At 45.1% G+C, this 23,187-nt stretch overlaps 1 protein-coding gene across 2 annotated transcripts in view; it reads right to left on the reverse strand.

The window, feature by feature from the left end:
• Positions 1–41: 41 nt before the first annotated feature.
• The window catches only part of LOC121623614 (melanoma receptor tyrosine-protein kinase-like), a 39,090-nt gene continuing 15,944 nt past the window's right edge, over positions 42–23,187 (reverse strand). For both annotated transcript variants that reach the window (XM_041960956.1, XM_041960957.1), the window contains exons 2-27: positions 19,845–19,996; positions 18,091–18,298; positions 16,298–16,432; positions 16,146–16,214; positions 14,152–14,270; positions 13,561–13,702; positions 12,842–12,955; positions 12,641–12,767; positions 12,295–12,368; positions 11,816–11,906; positions 11,155–11,354; positions 10,930–11,062; positions 10,421–10,511; positions 9,508–9,665; positions 9,358–9,390; positions 8,513–8,657; positions 8,178–8,300; positions 7,168–7,266; positions 6,867–7,052; positions 5,890–6,045; positions 5,665–5,740; positions 5,025–5,171; positions 3,626–3,723; positions 2,996–3,139; positions 2,640–2,733; positions 42–2,555 (exon numbers count right to left, since the gene is read on the reverse strand). In XM_041960956.1, the coding sequence (XP_041816890.1) occupies positions 2,191–2,555; positions 2,640–2,733; positions 2,996–3,139; positions 3,626–3,723; positions 5,025–5,171; positions 5,665–5,740; positions 5,890–6,045; positions 6,867–7,052; positions 7,168–7,266; positions 8,178–8,300; positions 8,513–8,657; positions 9,358–9,390; positions 9,508–9,665; positions 10,421–10,511; positions 10,930–11,062; positions 11,155–11,354; positions 11,816–11,906; positions 12,295–12,368; positions 12,641–12,767; positions 12,842–12,955; positions 13,561–13,702; positions 14,152–14,270; positions 16,146–16,214; positions 16,298–16,432; positions 18,091–18,298; positions 19,845–19,996 (3,479 nt within the window). In that variant the 3' untranslated portion in view covers positions 42–2,190. The remainder of the gene's footprint in view (positions 2,556–2,639; positions 2,734–2,995; positions 3,140–3,625; positions 3,724–5,024; positions 5,172–5,664; positions 5,741–5,889; positions 6,046–6,866; positions 7,053–7,167; positions 7,267–8,177; positions 8,301–8,512; positions 8,658–9,357; positions 9,391–9,507; positions 9,666–10,420; positions 10,512–10,929; positions 11,063–11,154; positions 11,355–11,815; positions 11,907–12,294; positions 12,369–12,640; positions 12,768–12,841; positions 12,956–13,560; positions 13,703–14,151; positions 14,271–16,145; positions 16,215–16,297; positions 16,433–18,090; positions 18,299–19,844; positions 19,997–23,187) is intronic.

Raw genomic sequence — 23,187 nt, forward strand, 5'->3', positions numbered from 1 at the left:
TAAAGTCAGAGACAGAAAATGTAGAAACAGACAGCAGCATGTTGAGAACACAAACCAAAAGGCTTTAATGAAAAAGAAGCTCAACAACTTTAATGTTTCTCCAACAAAAAGGTGGTTAGCATGTTAGCTGCACCCTGTGAACAACAAAGACTCCTCGAACTGAGGCTTCACAACTACTTTCACATTAAACCACAACTAAAGCTAAAAGCCTGAGAAATGAAACAGTGTTCAGAGAAATTCAGCGCGATTCTTCGGTGTGGAAGAAGCTCAGCGCTGTTGACAATTATTATTTGTCGTCTCGTTATCTCGACATCAGGACTCATGGATATATTATACTTCACAAATGATTTTATCATCTGCAAAGATCAGAGCTGTGGTACTCGAGTCATGACTTCAGTCTCATCTCAGCCACATCAGGGTCCAGACTCAGACTTGATCTGGTCTCCAGTCAACTTTATTTCTTCTCACATCGCCTCCCTGTTCTGTCATTTGAGAGGACAGGTGATGCTCTTTGTCAGGTAACAGCCAATCATCCTCATTTTACTCTCAGTATGAACAACAGGATGAAGAGTTCTTTGGATTCTTCTTGCTCAGACTTGAGTCAGGCTCAGAGTCCTGATCAGGTGGTTTTCATCCGTTATCCTGTTATTTTTGTGAGAAAAATTAATGTCTCGTGACGTGACAACAGGTTTAAAAACTCACTATGAACTCGGGATGTGGAGGAAACACATGAAAAAGCTTTTATAAGATGTGCGGCAACTAACGTTTCAACATGCAGAAAGTCTTCATCAGAGCGAAGCTTCCTCATCCTCTATTAGAACAGTGAATGTCCTCGAGAAGCTGAAGAATCATCATCGTCATCATCACAGTGTACATCTTCACTAACAGCAGTAACTCACAGTTTGGCTCATTTTTCAGGCAGAAGAAACAAAACTTTTCACACTTCAGCAAAAATCCACGAAAGTTTCGTGTTTCGAGTCAGACGATGACAGAAAGTTTCACCTGTTCTGATGAGACTGAACGTTTTGTGATCCAACACGCTGGAAACCTTCTCTCCTGCTTCAAATGGGAATTTAACATAAAAACAAGCAGATTATTCACTCAACACCATCATTCCAGAGTGACTCAAACACTGTTCATCCATCCAGAGTCTGTGGATGGAAACACAACAAACCGAGCATTTCTCCTATTTAGCATTTACAAGCAGCACAGTAACGTGTAATAATGGTTTATAACAGACTATGAAGTAGCTGTGAGCAGGAAGTGTTTGTGAATGTCCTCCTGTGGACGGAGGTGGAGGCTGCATCAGATCAGGAACGTGGTCAGAGAATAATACTAAATATTAATTACAGGAGAAGTTTCAACTCTGTATTAATAAACACTTAAAAAACATCCTTACAGCTACTTAGCACTACATTAAAGTGATAGAAACCTTTTATCAAATGTTTATATGTCGCCTATAAAGCTAAAGAGCTTAAAGTTAAGTGTTGCACTTTGATTTGAGCGACAGAGTCATCACTCCACCAGCTGGGGGCGCCACTGGACTTCCTGATGCCTGACGGAGCAGAGATCCATCATGTGGACTCAGTTGGTAGTCACAGCCTTTATTATCAGGCCTGCGTGACGAAATACAGATCAAACATCTGCAGTTTGTCTTCTTTGGCGAATCCAATCTTCTTCTGTCCATTTTTAAAAATCAGCTTATGAATTTTCAGTGTTAAAATCTCATTTTTTGTCTCCAGTTTTGAGAATCAAGGAACAAGGGGTGCAGAGGAAAGATGAAGTGGAAGACAAATTCAAAATGAGGTAGAGATTAATGTGCTTTTGTGTGATTTTGTCCATGAATCCATCATGCTGCCGAGGTCTGGATCATCCCTCGTCGGGACGGATCAGCTGAAATCACTGTGGTGGTGAAACTGACGAGTGTTTGTTGAGAAACGTCTGTCTCAGCAGCTTCTGGCTGTTTTTCATTGTGTTCCCACATGTCTGAGACATCAAACAATAAAATTATTAAAACTATTTAAAGGTTCGAGGTCTGGTTCTCCTCTTCCTCAGTGACGTCTGTCTGAGTGCAGGTTGTGTTCCAGTGTAGCACAAGACGAACGTCCAATAAAAACAGCTAAATGAAATACTGTCTGGAGGCTACATCAAAGTCTGCTTCAGTCTGAAGTGACTGAACGTCGCTGCCCCCTAGCGGACGGGGGCATGCAGTGTGGCGCCTAGACCCAGGTACTCCAGGTTTTCCGCTGCCGGCAGGAAGAGGCCGTTCCCTGTTAAAGCGTTGGCGTCGCTGGTGGAGGGCGTGGCCTGCGGCAGGAAGTCGGCCTGGTAGTCTGGGTTGTCCAGGCTGTCGCTGGCGGTCAGGGGGACCAAGCTTTGGAGGGTGTTCAGGTACTCTGGTCCCTCAGGAATGTTGGGGAAATACTTCAGATCCTCCAGCGGGGAGGGAAGCGAGGCGGCGCCCCAGCCCAGGCTCAGGTCCTCGTAGTTGGGATTCAAAACCTCCGACATCCTGCTGCTCTGGCTGGTTTCACTCAAACTCTGGTTCATGTACTCTGAAAGAGAGAAAAATATCATCCTGTTCTTCACTTTGATGATGATGATTTAAGATTTGGTCAATAATCCCCACAGGTGTGTACCATGGCCGCTGAAGTCTTCTTTATCCAGCGAGTTGTGAGTCGGATCGGTGATGTAACGCAGAGCGATGCTGTTCTCTCTGACCGGACGACCGTTCTGACGTAAAACAAAAGACAGTAAAATGCATCTCTACACACTGAAAGTTTGACCTGCCAACGTGACACACAAAGAAGAAGTCCGTAAGATGTATGTTGAGTCTGTCAGATGGTCACTGTTTACTTCTCAAGCTTTAAAATTTCTTCTTTTCCTTTTATTCACTATTTCCGACGTCTCGCTCAGCAACACAAATTAAGACGCACACAGAAACAACACGAGGCCAAAACAAATCAGTTACTGCAGGCGTCAGGGGACACGGTACCGTGGCATTGCAGGGACGGTTGTCATGGCTACCCAGTCCTTTGTAAGGCAGCAGGTATTCATCGGCATCGACCACGTCCTCCATGTCGTCTGAGCTCAGCAGGCGAGAGTAAAACCTGCTGTCTGTTGGACTGGGAAGGTCACCCTGCGACAGGAGGCAGATCAGATCAGACCAAGTTCACTCTTTGATGCGTTTGAGAAGGAAAAACGCTTATTGGGTCAATATACTGCAGCACCAATACTGGATTCTGGACTCTTTGGAACCAGTTTTAGGACCATTTTTTTCTAAATATTACTGTTGGGTTAATTAGCAACACTAAAATCACATTATTCAGGTTTGACCTTAAAACTGTGGCAGATTTTTTTGTTAGTTGTAAGAAACGATGCAACATTCAAACGTGCAGCCAAAAGGCTCCACATATTATTAACACGTCACCACAAGGAGTGACTCAGCAAAAACTGACTGACCTCCAGATGTCCCCCTGTTCTCAGACCTCAGCTGTTCACTTGGTGAGTACACTGTTATTATTACTGATAGAAGTGACGGACTAAACGACCAAGATAAGACCCAAGTAATCAACCATGTACTGTGACGGAAGACGTCTCTCTTTCACACACACACTCAGTGTACCTGTACGACCAGGTATCTGGATGGATCTCTGGCCATTTTTGAGAACTCTGCTATCAGCTCTCTGAACCTGGGACGACTGGACGGGTCGATCATCCAACCTAGAGAGAGACAGACAGAGAGAGACAGACAGAGAGAGAGAGAGACAGAGACAGAGACAGACAGAGAGACAGAGACAGAGAGATAGAGGAAATAATTTCCTCAGTTGGACTCCCAGGTGTATGCTAGTGTCCAGGTGTCTGTTATCGTTCAGGTGGTTGTTAGTGTTCAAGTGTCTCTTATTGTCCAGGTGTCTGTTAGTGTCCAGGTGTCTGTTATTGTCCAGGTGTCTGTTAGTGTCCAGGTGTCTTTATTGTCCAGGTGTCTGTTATTGTCCAGGTGTCTGTTAGTGCCCAGGTGTCTTTATTGTCCAGGTGTCTGTTAGTGTCCAGGTGTCCGTTAGTGTCCAGGTGTCTGTCAGTGTCCAGGTGTCTTTATTGTCCAGGTGTCTGTTAGTGTCCAGGTGTCTTTATTGTCCAGGTGTCCGTTAGTGTCCAGGTGTCTGTCAGTGTCCAGGTGTCTTTATTGTCCAGGTGTCCGTTAGTGTCCAGGTGTCCGTTAGTGTCCAGGTGTCTTTATTGTCCAGGTGTCTGTTAGTGTCCAGGTGTCTGTTAGTGTCCAGGTGTCTTTATTGTCCATGTGTCTGTCAGTGTCCAGGTGTCTTTATTGTCCAGGTGTCCGTTAGTGTCCAGGTGTCTTTATTGTCCAGGTGTCTGTTATTGTCCAGGTGTCTGTCAGTGTCCAGGTGTCTGTTAGTGTCCAGGTGTCTGTTATTGTCCAGGTGTCTTTATTGTCCATGTGTCTGTCAGTGTCCAGGTGTCTGTTAGTGTCCAGGTGTCTTTATTGTCCATGTGTCTGTCAGTGTCCAGGTGTCTTTATTGTCCAGGTGTCCGTTAGTGTCCAGGTGTCTTTATTGTCCAGGTGTCTGTTATTGTCCAGGTGTCTGTCAGTGTCCAGGTGTCTGTTAGTGTCCAGGTGTCTGTTATTGTCCAGGTGTCTTTATTGTCCATGTGTCTGTCAGTGTCCAGGTGTCTGTTAGTGTCCAGGTGTCTTTATTGTCCAGGTGTCTGTCAGTGTCCAGGTGTCTGTCAGTGTCCAGGTGTCTTTATTGTCCAGGTGTATGTTGGAAAGTAGGGTGGTGACGTTGGTTAATTGACACTTTCAGACTGAAACAACCCCCCCCCCCCCCCATTCTCAGCTATACTTTGTGTTTTGTGCTAATTAGTAGTAAAAGACAGTGACGGTAAAACCTGCAAACTATCAGCATGTTAGCATTTAGCTCAAAGCACCAGTCTAAACACTGAGAGCTGCTAGCATGAGTGCAGGTTCTTGATTCTTGTCGTGTTGTGTCCTCGGCTCTCACATTTGACCATGATCATGTAGACGTCGATGGTGCAGATGGGGGGCTGGGGAAGCCGGTCTCCTCTCTCCAGCACCGAGGCGATCTCACTGGCTGGGATGCCATCGTACGGTTTGGAGCCAAACGTCATCAGCTCCCACACCGTCACTCCTGCAGACCACAGACCATCCACTGCTAAAACTGACTCACTCACAGGTCGGCCAACTGTTATGAGGGGGGACGTTGTTTAAAGGCTGAAGCTGAAAGATTCTTTTCCACTGGTAAAAAGTTGTCTGTTTGAATATTTTAATGAAGCATTTAATCATTCAGACAGAGATGTATTAGACGGGACTAAACGGGTAATTAGTTTGGAGCTAAATCTGGACCAAAACTAAACAAACAAGCTAATATAAACGGTAGCAGCCTTGAATTCCACGTGGCCCACGTGTGAAGTCCTGAATCTCTGAACCAGCTGCTGTTTGTGGTTGCTGCTGTCGACCAGCAGGCTGTTAGCGGGGAAATTAAAAATAATTGTTGGTCTCATCTTGATGTCAACATGTGTTGAGACTAGCTTACTTATTTATGACCATTTCCAACATTGATTTCGTAAGTCAAGAGTGACCTGGGGGCCCTGTGCAGGCTGGAGAGCCGGAGGTTGACTCACCGTAGCTCCAGACGTCACTCTGATGCGTGTACGTCCACTGGAGGATCGACTCCAACGCCATCCACTTAATGGGAACCTACAGAGAGCAGAGAGGGACAAACATAAACTGACTTCTGGGGACGACGAAAGTTGAACCTCAACTTGATTTAGAACCACTAAGACTTTTATTTTTGAATACTTAGAAGAACCATGGCGGATTTACGGCGCTCAGAATAACAAACGCACCTTTCCTCCATCAGCGTGGTATTCCTTCTCATCAGCCGTCAGCAGCTTGGCCAGGCCGAAGTCAGTGATCTTGACGTGGTTAGGAGTTTTCACCAGGACGTTCCTCGCCGCCAGGTCTCGATGCACCAGGTGACGCTCCTCCAGGTAGTTCATCCCCTGCAGGTGGACAGTTTGAGTCACAGATCTCTGAGTTTGAAGGTTTGTCAGATGATTTTAACGTTCCGATCTCTGGGTAACGTTCAAGTCCATCACAGACCAGATCCTGGGAATTCACAGAGGTTTAAATGTCGTCCAGAGCGATGAGCTGCATGTCAGTCACATCACTGATTTACTGCTGAACGACTTTAAAGAGCAAGAAGAGACTTTACAGCTCCGTAAGTAGCTCTGCTCACAGTTCTGGTCCAGATTTGGACCTTGGATTCGCTGTCATGTGGTCTAAACTGCTTCTGTATTTTCTTTTAAACGTCAGATGAAATCACACCTTTTAAACCGTACGGTATAATTTTATTACTGCATCTCGTGTTTGTTATTAAAGCTCTTTGCAGCCATGTGCAGAACAGAGCCATGCAAATAAATTTCTTCTTCCTCTTCTTTTGTTCCTGAAGCTCTTCGACTGTCTGACGGAGTAAACCGGCAGCTTAATGCTGCAGAACAACGTGCAGACTTTACACTGAGCTCACGACCTTGTCTGTGATTTTCCCAACACTTTAAGATCCAAATGAGACTTAAAACAGATGCTTGATAGATTAACACAGCAACAACACACCAACACTGTTTCCTGCTGAGTTCAGGCTAATGGGCCTCTGCAGGCTTAGAGTGAGCTGCAGCCGGAGCCGATGCCTCAGGCACAGATTTTCTTTTTTAATGAATGTAAGCCGAGACATGAGCTCACGAACACGGGGTTGCTGGTTTGTAGAAGATCTGCTTAGATGATTTACAATCAGACTTTGTGACAGAACCAGTTTATCTGGGCTCACCTTGGCGATCTGGACACACCAGTTCAGCAGCCACTGAGCTCCAACGTGGTCCCTGTGGTGCCGGACGTAGTCCAGCAAACAGCCGTACTGCATCAGCTGAGTCACCAGCTGGACCGACGACGTCAGGCAGATCCCCAGCAGACGACACACATGAGGGTGATCCACACTCGCCATCACATAGGCCTCCTACACACACACACACACACACACACACACATAAATACCAAATTTGCTCTTGTGATGACTCTGGGAGGAAGGAGGAGTTGAAAGAGAAGAAGCACAGAAGAAGAAGAAGTCTTACATCCAGGATTTCTTTGTTGGCTTTAGGTGATGTGGCCTCTCGGAGAACTTTGATGGCCACTGGGATTCTCACGTTCTCTCCTTCAGGGATCCACAGACCCTAATAACATTCATACATTCAATACAGACCAACTTCAATAACTTTAATGTGTAAAAAAACAAAACAAAAGAGGTTAAAAAAGGACCCAACAAGTTAAATGATCATAAATTGGTTTCAAATGGCTCGGTGGTTAGCAGCATCGCCTCACAGCTAGAAGATCTCCGGTTCGATCCCGCCTGGGATCTTTCTGTGTGGAGTTTGCATGTTCTCCCTGTGCAGAGTGGGTTTTCAGCGGGTTCTCCGGCTTCCTCCCACAGTCCAAAAACATGCTAATTGATAACTCTAAATTGTCCTTAGGTGTGAATGAGCGGTGTGCATGGTTGTTTGTCTGTATATGTAGCCCTGTGGTAGGCTGGCGACCTGCCCACGGTGTCCCCTGCCTTCGCCCGAGAGATGGCTGGGATAGGCTCCAGCCCCCCCATGACCCTGCAAAGGATTCAGCGGTGTATAGATAATGGATGGATGTTTGTTAGTGTTTGTTCTGAAATGCTAGCTGTGTGAAGCTGCAGAGCTTTGAGATAAATGCTAACATCAGGAAGCTAATTCGCTCTCAAAGATTAAGCTAACATGCTGCTGCTGATGATGATGATGATGTCTAGCAGATATAACTTTTAATATGTTCACCATCTTAGTTTGCTAGCACGCTAAAATGCACAAACTAGTACTATGAAGTGCAGCTTGAGGCTGATGGGAACGATGGCGCTACATGAAAAGTCAGAGGATCAGGAGAGTCAGTAAGATTCATCTTCTGGGGAGCAATCGATCTAGTTGTCATGGAGACATCTCAGTCTGAACTAAAGTGGACCAACAGTCATTCCCTACAGCCGCGAACATGGCTGAAACCTCTCCACAGAGTGGCTTCAATAAAACTGGTGTGAAGTGATATTTTGCAGGAGGATCTAAAAACTCACCTTGAAGACCGTCCCAAAGGCTCCAGAGCCGAGCACCCTGATTTTCTTCAACTCTGTTTCCTTCAGGATCCTCAGCAGTGCCTGGTTCGGAGCTTCACCGCTCGGAGTCAACGGCTCCACCAGCTGCAACACACACATGATAAAAACTTTATTTGAATCCTCTAATAACATTACAAGTATACAAGATTTTAGTATTTTTGTGTCCGCTATAGTTTTAATTTTGTTAGTTATTTTTAGATTTAGTCTTGGTTTTATCTGGTCGACTGCTCGTCTTCATTATTTGAAGAAGAGTCGTCACTGAATATACGTTTCATGAATGAAATGACCACTCCCACCTCTCTCTCCTGCAGCAGGCGGCGCAGGGTCCTCTTTCTCCTGATTTGTCGTCGCCGTAGCAACACAAAGACAACCAACGACACAATGACGACAATCAAGAGCCCACCAACCACGGCCACTGCCATCGTGGAGTGGGTGGCAGCACTGTGAGGACGCACAGATTGTGTTTTAAATTATTCTGAGGGACGAGTGAGAATCATTTCACAGATATTTGCTTTTGTCACCATAGTTGTTCATTAAATTTGGCACATGAAGTTAGAGTTTCCGTATACATCTATTCAATTCTAGCATGCTATGCCATGCTCCAGTACAATGACCATTATCCCCAATCTAAACTTCATCATCATACTCAGACTAGTGAAACTGAAATGACACTCTTTTCCAATTCAAATGTAAAATTTCTATTGGCTTCGATTTTCTGTTTAATATGCAAAGGTAGAGTCCCTGTCGACTCATGTGCAGTGTTGGCATGCTAATATAGGCTTTTATTCAAATTTAGCATGGTAGGCTAGACTTTCTGTTAGCTCCCATTTAGCATGCTGAGGTAGAAATTACACAAACTGCCCATCAACTGCTATAATTCACACATAGCTTCATTTAAATATGTGCTAGGGCAGGAGAATGGAATTTCTGTTGACTCCCATCCTAATTTGTACACTAGCATCCCTTTAGAATGGGGCTCTTACTGTGGGCTCAGACAGAACCTCAGGCAAACTTTACAGGTGGTGTTACTGCACACAAAGCCGAGGGAAAGACATGATGTCATCAATCTGCCTCATAAACATACGAGGATGAGAGGAAAACACAAACACACACACTCACACACACAAACATGTGGTTTTACCCAGTGCATCCGGATAGTCCAGGACCTGAACACCTGCAGACACAGAGACACAGAACACCTTCCATCAAGCATGAGCCACATTTACTTCATTTCCTGAACATCAGAGACGTCAGTCAGCTCTGATTGACCAATCAGCAGCATGCGTCTCACCCCTGGGTGCAGTTCTGGTGGCAGGACTGGCACTGGCCCGTCCTGTCGGGGTATTTCCAGATCAGCGTGTCTCCGTCTCCCAGCACACCGTGGGGGCAGTGGGACACGCAGTGAGGGCCGTCTTTAAACTGGGCACACTGGGAACACTGGTCTGGACCCTGCAGGTGGGGGCGGAGGAGGGATGGAGGCAGGAAGTTGTTCAGAAGTAATTTATGCACCATTTGGTCGGATCTTAAAGCCGATATCGGAGAATTCTCATTCATCCAGGTCATTGTAAGCTTCAGGGCCTTCAATCGTTCTCAACTGGACCTCGTCAGTTTGTCTCGGAAGACGTTTCGTCTCTCATCCGAGCAGGCTTCATCAGTTCATGCGCACCAGACTAGATAGGACAGCTCTAGTCCAATGAAATGGTGTTAGGTTCAAGTATTTACCCTCTGAGTGAGGCCAACCCCCGAAACCAAGGAACCAAGGATTCCAACTCAAACTGACGAGGTCCAGTTGTGAACGATTAAAGGCCCTGAAGCCTGATACCGGAGAATTTTCAGAGCACGGCTCAAGCAGATCTGGTCAGATTTGGTCAACTTTGTCCTTGTTTTTATTTTTGTTGGACTTTTTCATGACTCAGTAATTATCATGATGCTTTATTGATCACTGCAAAGCACTCAGTAGTTAGCTATTTTATTTTATTCAATTTAATTTTGGTTGGGTGGAGCTGGAGGTGGGATTATTTGCATATCAAACAGCCACACATACTAGATGAACGCAAAGGTGTAAAGTTAAATCCAAGACATTTGAAGGAATGAAGGGAATTTTTTCATGGAAAAAAAATTCTAAAAATTGCTTTGACAGTCTTAAACCATTCAATACTGCACATATCAATATTTGTACAATAGAAGTGAAGGACTGGACTGACCGGTCCGTGGCAGGTCGGGATCCCGGTCTTCAGCAGACACTCAGGGTGACACTCCACACAGCTGCCGTTCACCTCCACCTCTCTGGGCTCACTGCAGGAAAACACACAAAGAGAAACATCAGCAGTCAGGACGGAAGCCCACAGAGGACAAAATAATCATCGATCAGAGAGTCAGAAACATTCGAGGTACACTGTCAAAAGAATCCTGCTTCTCTCTGCAATTGAGGTAAACGAAGGCACCGACAACTATTTAGAAAATTTACAGGATAATTTAACTTTACCTGACAGTTTTAGTTACGAGTTACTTTGCAGATGAAGATTTTAAAAACATAAAAGCATTCAAAGCACAATGCATTGTGTGTGTGCATCAGTAAAAATCTCCACATCGATAGAAAACCGCCAAAGAGTCACCAACAACCGAATCTGACAAACAACAAGTTCTAATGTGAGCGTGGTTCAAGTCCCAGCCGGGAGAATCTGGACTGCAGAGGTTCAAAGCTCTGTCTCACCCCTGCAGCAGGTTACAGAGCGGCACACAGCGCCCCCTGCGGTTGAAATGCCGACAGGAGACACACACGGTGGGACCTGGACCCCAGCAGCCCTCCTCTGTACACTCTGTGTCGCAGGTTCGATTCTGTTGTTCTGTGTGGGGGAGACAGGAAGATTTTCTCGTTTCATTCGCTTCACTGAGTTGCGATGGCGGTGATGACTCCGGCACACACGCAGGAACTGACCGCAGACATCAGGGGGGGCGTTGTTGCGCATGGTGATGGTCTGGTCGCCGGATCTGAAGAGGCGGGTCCACTGCTTGGACTGGGTGTAGCACAGCTGAGGGTTGTCCTTCAACAACACCCGGCCAGCGCTTACCTCCTTCAGAGAGCGCAGACCCAGCCAGCGGAGGTGCTTCGCCCTCACCACCGCCAAACTGTGCTCACTGCAGGGCAAATATTTAATATACGAATTAATTTATGAAGAATATTTAGAATTCAAGTCCAAACAAAGAGCTGTTTCTGGTTTGAGGAGGAGTTGATGATGACATCAGCAGAAGGGACGATCAATCTGTCCTGGTTTACGGTCAGTTTGGATATGTGGAACAAAGTCATGTAACGTTCACTGTCAACTTCTAAGTGCTTCCAAAGGCAGCTGGACTTGCTTGTGGTTCTAGAAGACACCAACCCGCCCGGCTATCACGTGAGTCTTTAGGGTCACATGAGCCGTGGTGTTACCCTAACGATTCAAGCAACGATTCAAGCAAATCCAGCCATCAAATGCCTGAGAAATATAATTATCAAATCTCACATATTCCAGTTAATGTTTCCAAACCTCACTGTTAATCTGAGCATCGTGCCGACCACTGAGGTCACTCACTAACAGAGTTCTCATCCAGTGACTCACGCCCGTGTTGTTCTTCCTCTGATGATCTCCAGGTTCTCAAACACCGACAGAGAGGTCAGATTCTCCGGCCAGGACTGGATCAGCAAGAAACCTGGAGGACACACACGCACACACACGCACGCACGCACGCACGCACACACGCACACACACACACAATGACTGTACCTGCTGTTAAAGGAGATCAACCATCAATATGTGAAGGCCTTCTGTAGGCTACGTAGTGAAATGGTTTCTTTAGCTGTCTGTTTCAGTTGTGTTTATTGATGTACAATCAGGAGTAAGAACATGCTGATTCTCGAAACCTGTGTCTGACTTCCTGTCTTGCTCAGTCTGCTCTGAGGAGATTGAAGAACACTGGGACGCTTCTGAACGCAGCTGATGGAATAGCACACAATGTCTAGAATTGCAGTGATCAGGACGTGTTGCCGAGGGAACACAAACGGAACGCACCCGAGAAGCACTGATGACCTTTGACCTACCTGTGATTTCCTTCACTGTTCTGAAGTACTCCAGTTTAGCTGGGTCCATGGGTGGGATTTTATAATGTGCATCCCTGGAAGAGCCAATGAAAAGAAACTATTAGTTCAAGTGTTGATGTCACAAAACTTTCCTTCACTGCACATCAGGAAGTTAAAAGTTATTTTTCAGACATCAAGCTGAAGCAGCTGCAGGCAGAAGTTCAAGCACCATCAACAGTTCATGCAGGTAGACCTGGTCTCAGTAGTAACTTCAGTGAAAACAGTTCACAAAGATCTCGACACCAGAAAATGTCATTTTCTGAAGCTGTGAGGAGCTCACACAGCGAGGCAGTGAAGAGCATCTCACCCAGTAAAAGAGGTCTCAATGAGGGAGACGTCCCCGTTAATCTTGGTGCAGTTCCCAAAGGACTCGATGTTGGAGGCGTTGATGGCCATGGTCTTGATCAGAGCACCAACCCCGACTCCATCACAGACTGGAGGAACAGGAGGACTCTGTCAGGTCATGTGTTTAGTATTCAGGTCTGTCTCTGTCTCAGTCTGTCTCTACCTTTAGGACAGGCTCCATCACAGGCTTTGCAGCGCTGGACTCCGTTCTCCTCCACCTCGTACATTCCAGCGCTGCAGGTGCGGACACACGATCCACCTGTCACCACGTAGTTGTCTACGTGCAATCAAAAACAAAGCAGGATTGTATTAATTTGTACCTAAAGTTTGAAAAGTGCTGATTTATCATTGCACCCCGACAACTTTGTCTAATACACTAAAAATCGATGCAGCAGAATCAGAGACATATTTTATTGCACATACTAATCTTGCTCATCAAAACCTGGTACCTACATTTCCCACAATGCAACTGGACCACTGAGCCGTGACCTGAAGCAGAGCTGAGCAGCAGCTACAGAGATCTACTCAGCTCACTTCTTTCTAAATCAACACCAACAGATTTGTTTCAGCTTCAAACTTGTCGTCTTCAGTCTATGATGACTCGAGTGACATCACTTGAGGACATAGATCAGACTTCACACAGCTCTTTCGAGACACTAACGGCTTTATGTTGCTTTAAAACACATGCAGTAGAACTTCCCGACACCTGGAAACACAAATATGACAAAGTTTCCGTTTAACTGTCACAAATTCTGCAGCTGTAGTAATCACTGCAGCCTGTAGGGGTCACTAGCAGGACCTGATGATGGGATTAGTTACATTTATCTGTTTACAATGAATAACTGGGCTGATGTCAGATCTCTGAGGTTTTAAAGTCCATACGTGGGCAGGACTTGACGCAGGTCGCCCCGAAGGTGAACTTGGCCTTTGGGTTGTTGACCACCTGGTGGGTTTTGGGGTCATAGACTGTTGGCGGAGGACAAGTATCTTTACAAGTCCCGTCATCGTTAAAATCCCTGCAGGCCTGGAGAAGAAGCAGAGAGACAAAAAGAAACACAGTGTCTTTAATGTGTGTGAATGTAGCTTGATATGAGGAAGGACAGAAGATAAGGAGTGAAGCAAAACAGACATTTACTGTCAGCTGGGAAATTAATTTTTAAAGGAAAAGAGGGCAGAATTCATGACTAAGTGAGAAGACAGTGAACCTTAATTTGGTCTGAATTAGATCAAATGATGGGACTACATTGGTTCTTACCCGCCTTCATACAGGACTTGCCTATTTTGAATGGACCTGACATGAGTTTGATAAGGGACTTCCTGTGGGACTAAGACACAGGTAATTCCCAGACATTTGTGGCCACTAAGAACCAGGACACCTTTCAGGGCCCAGCACTGTGTCAGGATGAAGTGGTTGAGCTGTACTGGACTACAGGACTGACACACACACACACACACACACGTGCAGACACTGACCAGGCAGTCGGTGGCTCGGGGTCCAGTGCAGCCTGCAGCACAGTGTTCGTTACAGCAGTCGATGGGTTTCGGACCCCGACACCTCCTGCTGCACTGCTCCGCACACTGCAACCTGGTGACTGACAGAGACACACAGAGACAGTTTAACTTCAATGACACTAATGTTTATTTGTCAAAGGCAAAAGGTCAAAAATGAAGAATGATATTCACCATCAGGGTTTTTTTATTTACTGAATCTTGAAGACATTAAACTTGATTTGATGGTTTAATATTTCAAACTGTTCCAGACTTCTTCACCTCTATGTTTAATGATATATTGATCACAAGAAGTGTGACAGACAGGAAGCAAATGAAAGTGTCACAACCTGGTAGAATGTGAAGGCAGAGTATGTTGTGATCGGCAGTTCGTAGGTGTCCCTTCCCCTGTGTCCCCTGTCTGTCTGTCTGTGAGTGTGTGTGTGTGTGTGTGTGTGTGTGTGTGTGTGAGAGAGAGAGCTACTGCAGGGCGTGGCTGGCAGGTCTGCTCACTCTGCTTGCCCCGCCTCCTCCGGATCACAACTGCTGCTAATCATGCAATCCAGACCCACCTGCTGCCGCAGTATTTAAGAACTGGCTCCAGTAATCCTCTGTAGTCCTCGTGGTAGCAACTGAGACTCCCGTTGCTGCTTCGTATTGTGTTTTAGTTTCAGTTTGCTAGCCAGGAATCCTGACTCGTGTCTTTTATGTGCCTCAGGTTCAAACTGTCTGTCTGCCTGTTCATCTGAGCTCTTCTGTCGTACACTGTGAACATTCATTAACACGTGGTTTAACTCTCAGTCCTGCCTCCCTGTCTGAGTTCAGCATTTTGGTCCAGTTTCTCTTAAGAAAATCATAACAGGCTGTTAAATTTAACTAGACAATTCCAGCACCGCCGAAATTTTTACAGCGGCGTGAGGGGGCTGCTGGTCTTATGAACTGAATCAATTCTGCCCCACCTGCTGATAATTACCTCTCTATCTCTCCCACTTTTTACCTGTTCCTGAACAGCTACTTTTTCGCTGTCGGTTTCTTCCGAACAACTTGTGATTGTGACAAAACCGTAGCTGCTATCAAAAAACCGATTACACTGTGAGATGCAGAGAAGTCTGGGCCAGATGTACGTGTGTTTTATGTCCAGATATTCTTTCGAAAAATGACTAAATGGTCGATTTAAAAAGACACACTCCGGCAGGCTGCGACTCAGAAAACAGGAGATTGTATGGGTTTAAATGGAGCAGCAGAGCGGGGCAGCTGGTGCAAGATCCCTCTTCATTTAAATTTGGTGGGGGCTAAACCTTTAAAATTGAACTTTGACGAGAGAAGAAAGGTTTGTCTACAAAAAGATCCAAAAATGATGTGTCTCCTATTCACCGTTTGGATTTTACAGCAATTTTAGAAAAAAAATTCAGGCGATTTCTCACTGGCTCTTTCACTCTAAGTGATGATGTCATCCACTCTAGGGGGAGAAATTCTGAGCATTTTTTTGAGAAACTTTATGGTCTTCAGATGGTCATAGCTCGAAAACCGTAAGAGATATCAAAAAATGTGCTGAGGTTCATTTTGAGCCGACAAAATTATCTACGTTTTAAAGTTTGAATGAAGTCTCTAGGAGAAAGTATGGCGAAGCAGCGGACAATTGAGAAAGGCTGAAATTTGAGGAAATGTCCCATTCATTTCTTATGGGAAATTCTTCGCAGTTTTTTGCGAATAGCTTTGCGAATTATTGATGAACGAGCTATAAAAGTCATAGCACACCATTCCCGATCGAGCCGCACGTTTTGATATATAGTTTGATATTTAGTGGCTCTTGCGTTGCCTCGTGCCAGTAAATGAAAGTAAAGTTAGAACAGATGAGAGCCAGAGGGAAGGAAAGGAAGACAAAGAAGATGAAACAGGAGAAAAGGAAGATAAAAGGTGAAGACAGGTGGACAGGACAGGTGGAGCAGAGAGACGATGAGACAAAGGTGTGTGTTTACATCTCTGGCAGTGATCCGGTCCTGCTGCCCAACACGAACCGTTAACACACCCCGGGTCACACTTCTGACCTGGAACACACACACATCAATATTCATTAAAACTGAGCAGATCAGAGCCTCATCAATGAGTGAACCATCACTTTTCTACATACATGCACGTGTGAAGGTGTCCATCTTGAAAAGCATGCTGGGATTGCTGCCTCTGTCCAGGATGTCCCACCACTGGATGGTGTCAGTGTTACACAGCAAGGGATTGTGGGTCATCTTTACTCCTCCTTTCAGGATCTCTGTGAGGAGAAGATGATGGAGACACATAACGACAGGAGTTCAAGAAATAATTCATCGAGTCGAGTCAGTGAATTCCATGAGGGTTCCATGAGGGTCCAGGTCCGAGTCACTGAGTTCAGGTCTTAAGACATGGAGTTACGATCCAGAGAGAATTTAAGTCTGAGTCTTTCTGTCTTGGTGTGTGTTGCACATCAACAAAGCACACTTTGGACCGGCAGGAAGAGGATGTGTGGTTGTAAATGACCTCGATAAGGTACCGCTGTTGTCACACTGGTCGTGCACGCCTCAGAATCTGCAGGCATGTGGTCGGTATTTGGTTTTGTAGGTGAGAAACTGGAATATTAGCATTGAGGACACATGTAGCGTGTTGTTGGAGCTGGTGTAGTGTCGGTACCGTGTCTGGGTAAGAGAGTGACTTAGAGTGGAGAAAACTACGTCACCCCTGCAGTTCGTTTCAGTGGATGAGTTGTTGTTGGAGATAAGTGGGATTTTTTACTTTCTTGGTTGATGTTAGCCGAGCATTTTTTCTAGCATTAGCTTTACCAACATGCTATTGAGCCTGCTAAAAGATTTTTATTACGCACCTAAAAATAGTGCAAGACGAAGGAAATTGAAATACATGTTAAATGAAGGCATGAAGGAATAAATGTACAGGAGGAACTATTGTGTGTGAAGATCCATCAATATTTCTTAACTGAACCAAATGACATCACACATCATCAAAGTCACAATTTGAGTTTCTACACATCCTCCATCAGCTTCAAACGCAAAGCTACAACACAACGAGGAGCTGACTTTAATCCAGTTAATGCAGCTGGATATCAGCCTGACAGCTTTCAGGATGCGTCCGCAGTAAATCAACGACGTCATTGGCCAAAACTCGTGTGGGTGCGGTCTATTTCCTGCTGCCAGAGCGCAATCTGGTGTTGACAGAGGATTTTTAAACGGTGCGCTGACTCCACCCGCCCGGCCCGCTGCCAGCACAATGAGTGAGGCAACATCACCGACACTCCTCGGCAGCTTGTAAAATGAAATGAAGCAGAGAACAATGAGCGCTAAATAGTTTCATGAAAAATAAGGGTACAAAAAATACCGAAGGTCCACAGCAGCTCTCGTCAACAAGGAAGTCAAATTTAAATGGTTGCATTTGAACAATATTAAAAGCCAACACACCCACAGTCATTCATCCAAGTCTAGTTTTAATATTCTTCAAAGATGAAGCGCTCTTATAATAAGAGCACTTTAATTTCTTTACAACACATCGAGCCACATCGAGCCCTGTTATCTCTCTGACAGAGACCACGACAGGCAGCAGCAGACTAAAACAAAACAAGATGCCACACGGCACAATTAATCGCTGTTGCTTTAAAGTGACAGTCAGTCGCAGCCACTCCTCTGTCCCCTCAAACCACTGCTCATACTGGATTTACTTGTGCTCTCCAGGCAGGCAGACTCGGCCCAGGATGAACTCTCAGGCCCCCTGAAGCACCAACTGGATCGGTCTACTTGCTGGGAAAACGTAACATTCCCAGAACTTTGCACTCTCTGGCCCTGAGCGTGATGCCTCATGTCCGTGAGTGTTTCATATTTTTTTATTTTGTGTGTGTGTGTGTGTGTGTGTGTGTGTGTGTGTGTGTGTGTGTGTGTGTGTGTGTACCCGTCAGACTGCTGAGCTGCAGCTGTTTCAGCCCGCTGGTGTAGTTGAGAGTTGCAGACGAGTGGTTCCTGATGTAGTTCGACATCACCAGCAGGGCGAACTGGCCCTCATAGAGGTTCTGGCCTCGGATCAGCCTCAGATTGACCAATGGGATGTTTGCGGCCTCGTTCATGGCGATCAGAACGTAGCCGCCGACTTCCTGGATGGACTGAAGGAAGAGAAGAAGATTTCGTTCAGATTTGTTCAGTAAGAAAAGGCTGTTGAAAAAACAAGCGTTATGATGCTTCATTTTAAAACAAATGAGATGATTGTAGATTGATTTTAGGCAGTTCTTTGAAATTTGTTGCTGAGGGATAATTCATCGCTGTCAGCACTGAGTCACTTTGACACTACACACAGTTTACAGCTCAGTGACATTAAAGTTTCCTGCACATGTAGCTGTGATGAGGGTCCTTCTTGAACTCCCTCTGCTGATGTGATGAAGGACGCTCTGACCTGCTTAACAGCTACTTTGACAAAAACCCTCATGATTCTTCTCACAGCGTCAGTGTTTGCTCATTCTAATCTTCTGGGTTTGATTTTTCTGCCAACAGAGCCTCTCAAGGCGATCCTGTTTGGCAGATGACCATCAGTTCACAGATGTCAGAGCGTCCCCGAATGCAACACAAGGAGAGTTTTGAAAAAGCTTCCTGCTCACAGCTGCAGCGCCGCAGGAGGAAAATGTCCCTCTGACAGAAAAAAAGACGACTAAGTGTTCGGCAACTGCTGCCTGGAAAGAAGGTTGTCATGACCCGTGCTGTGCACAGTTTTTTGCGAAGTTTCCCCTTGTGTGTTGTCTTTGCCTGGTTTTTGTCACATCCTGTTTTATTTTGAAGGTTCATGTTATGTGTCTTTGGGTTACTTCCTGTGTTTTCCGTCCCTGTGATTGTCTGATTGTTTCCACCTGTGTGTCATTAGTGATCCCTCCTTGTGTATATAAGTCTGTGTCTTCGCCCCGTCTTTGTTGGGTCGTTGTCTGTGCTATCTTGCTGTCTGCGTTTCTATAGCCATAGTCATTGCCATAGCCTCCATAGTGAGTGTTTGTCGTTGTGATTTCTGTGTCATGTCCGTGTCTCGCTTCATGTCTTTGTAATCCTTTGGTTTGTCAGTGTTCATGTCCCCTGTGAGTTTTCCTTTTATTGTATTTTCCATAGTCTAGTTTTGTTGTTTGGTTACCGCTTGATAGCCGATTTTCAGTTTATAGTAGTAGTATTTATAGTAGTATCCTCTTTCGTTTGTTACTCTTCATAGTGCCATTTTTCCTCCGTGTTTCAGGAGTGATCTTTTGTTTCTGTTATTTTGTTAGTGTAGTTCTTAGATCTTTCATAGCCGTTTGTTTCTTCCTCCTTCGGGAGCGTTTTCCGTTCTTTATTTTATTTTGAAAGTTGTTCTTAGTCTTGTCCTGAGCTCCGTTGTGTCTTGTGTTCATGTGTTGTCATTTCCTGTGTTGTTTCATTGTTGTGTGAATCATTTTCCCCTCGTTTGTCTTTAGTCATAGTTCCCTGAGTTTAATAAATTTACTTATTTTTGAATCTACGTCCCCGTTGTGTCTGCATCTGGGTTCCCTCATAGTTCCCCTAAGTCCCCACTTCCTGACAAAGGTGATCAATCTAAAAACTGACGGGTGATTTCTGAAATAATTAAAGTGTATTTGGCACCAAAATAATCAACCATCGATCCACAGAAACATTCCAGCTGAAGCTACACAGACAGACCTGGAGGAAGGACAGGTCCTGGTGCTCCCCGACGTAGGTGATCTCCAGGTTCTCCAGGACCACGGAGCAGTTGGAGTACGTCCTCACCATGTTGTCATAGTGATTATCACGAGTCCCCAACAACGTCAGCTGGTTGCTCATTCCCTGACACACTGATAGTAGACAGACAGACAGACAGACAGACATTATTGATGTTAGAACTGAAGTGAGTTCAGCTGCAGTTCCTCTGATGGCCACTAGTGCTACTGTCTCATTTATGTCAGCTGTATTGGAGTTCAGCCCTCAGAAGATCATTTATCTTCTCCTAATGTTAGCCTGTATGGTTTATATCGTGAATGATCACATTTAATCATTAAAATCTGTTCCTGGTGTGAAAAAGAGGCTTAAAACCGGATAAACTTTGATGTCAAAGGAAACTTCATCTGTCAGAGAAATGCAGTGAAGAAAAAGTACAAGTATTCAAAAGTGTATTAAAAACAGTACATGAATGAGTGTACTTTGTAACTCCACCACTGGTATCTGTTTTCATACTTTGGTTAATCTGGTTACTGAATACCGGTGTGAGCCAGAGGAGGATCAGTGTCGGTTTCATGGAAACATCCAGTCAGGTATGAGAAAACAGGTGATGTTTCCAGATAAGAGCTCATTACATGAAGTATTTAAAGAAGAAGCGGAAGTGTGTGTGTGTGGGGGGGGGCATTTGACAGAAAAACGAGTTTAACAGCAGCTGCAGGACACATCTGACACATCAATAAGTTCTCAGAGTGGAATGAAACCCTACAGGCTCGTTTGTAGGAGTGAGCGACTTCCTGCAGAACCTCTGAAACGCTCCACAGGATGGAAAAAAAGAAATCAGCTGACACGAGGAGGTGAGACACACTCCCTCACTCCTCCTCCACAGTGACATCAGCGAGCGTATAAAAGGCCTTTTTTCACCTGTCCTGCAGGTTTTTCCTCCACCTGATCCCATTCGGCAAGAAACACAGCGAGCAACATAACACAGATGACTTCTAGCACCCCCACAGCAGCACCCAAGATCAAACATTAGCTGGATGAAAAAGGAGATAATTATTTCATAAACTCATGATGTCTTTGGTCTGAACTTGTTTCTCTGGCTGCATTCCCATTGGCTGGCTCCCCACTGTGATGTCACAAAGACAACACAGCTGCACCGATCTCTGTCTCATCATGATTGGCTGATGGTTCACTGTGGGGGCAGCCCATTGGCCAGAGCCTCAGGGGAAGAGGTCCACATCTGGACATACACACACACACAAACACACACACACACACTAACACACACACACACACACACACACACTAACACACACACACACACACACACACACACACACGGTGTAAATTTCATCACACATTCACACATCCTCATTCTCTGTTTTCATAATAATAATCGACGCACTGATTGTGATGTTTAATGTAAATATATACGTATCGTCCTTCCTTCCTGCTGCTCCCTGTAGACCACACACACACGCAGACACACACAGACACACACACACACACACACACACACACACACAAACTCATTCACTCATGTGTAATACCAGTGGATCCTAATGGATGCAAATCAGTATTTCCTATTTCAGTAATGTCAACTCCACTGTTGCCTTGTTCAACTTATGTTTACTTGAGTATTCTGAGTATTACCTTGTCTCCTTTGCTGCTGTAATATGAAGTTAAAACAGTGTCATAAGTTACATATCTTGTAAAGTATAGAGTGATTTTTATCTATATGTGCCTCTAATTTACCACTCGTATATCATCATTTCTGCATCGACGCAGCATTTTTCACTGCTAATGTATTTGTGAATCTCCACAAATTCATTTGGATCCTCTTGAGGCTGTTTTTCGGCATCTTAGTCTCACACAAAATTCACAAATGCCAGAGAGGCAAAGGGCTTTCCAGCAGACGGCAGAAATGCAACTTTCAGGGGTGGCAGAAACATATATATGATGATTTAATCGCAATCAATCACATATATCAATGTTCATCAATATATCAGTGTCAAGTTCTAGTTTGGACATGTGCAATTTCCCCACATGAAAGGGAATTGGTGCGTCAACACGATAATCGGCATTCATCTAAAATGCATCTACAAAACAGTCACTTGCAGGGAGCAGCAGCCACAGAGAGCTGCAGGCTGTAAACCTCCAACTTCTCAGCCAGGTAACAAACTCCATTCAGCTCCACTGTGACCTGCTGTCTGCAGACCCCTGCAGTCTGCAGACCCCTGCTGTCTGCAGACCCCTGCTGTCTGAAGACTCTGCTGTCTGCAGACCCCTGCTGTCTGCAGACGCCCGCTGTCTGCACACTCGTACCGTGTGCAGAATAACATCACAATAATGACAAAGGCCAATCATTGCCTGACTTCCTAATAGTTTGTTTTGCTGCCCCCTGAATTTGGGGACCTGCAGTATTAAAGTGGACTTCCTGTTACCACCAGTAACCACTGGTTTCTTTCTTTCTTTCTTCTTTGTTTCTCATCCCACTCATTTCTCTCTGTCCTCCGTCCTCTTTTCCCTCCTGTTCTTCAGCTTCCTGTCTCATCCACCCTCCCACTACATCTTCATCCCACCTGCGCCCTCCAGAATGACACAGTGTTTTCTGATCTCATGTCTTTCACCAGCAGGACAACATCAAAAACTGATCACAAACATAAATCTCTCTGGGGTTAAGGTTAGAGAACGACGGTGGTCACGACTAAAAGAAGCCAACTTTGTTCCCACTAGCAGTGAACTCATGGACGTACAGACAGCCATCACTGCATCGCCGTGATACTGAAGAAAACTTAAATCATGAAGATTCTCAGGCAAGTTCTGCAGTTATAATGAACAACCATTTTCTATGATTACTCAGTGGATTTATGGAGATTTATTAACAACACACCAGATCCTCTGAAAGTGTAAGTCTGAAAATATGTGTTTCATGTCTGTGTGTTCAGATTTGACTGAGTTATGACTCAGAGAGGGAGTGATTGGGTGCTAAGACCTTTAAAGCGCTTTAATCTGCTCTGTGAGCTGTGTGTCACAGCCTCTGCTGATGCTCCAGATACATAAGTACCAGATATCAATGATAAACATGCAGAGTTCATGTGAGGTGCCGTGTACGGTATCATACAGCACAGAATGAGCTTTAATGTGTGTGAAAGAAAAGAGACACCTAGAGCATGATTCAGGTTCAACACACACAAACACACACACACACACACACACACACACACACACACACACACACACAGTGTTTGTTCAGGAACAGGTCTGATCTGTTAGATGGTTTCTTGGACGACGTCCTTGGCTGTTGTATGGCACACTGCACATGAAA

Source organism: Chelmon rostratus, chromosome 20 (assembly GCF_017976325.1).
Source record: "Chelmon rostratus isolate fCheRos1 chromosome 20, fCheRos1.pri, whole genome shotgun sequence".
In the NCBI taxonomy this organism is placed as follows: Eukaryota; Metazoa; Chordata; class Actinopteri; order Chaetodontiformes; family Chaetodontidae; genus Chelmon; species Chelmon rostratus.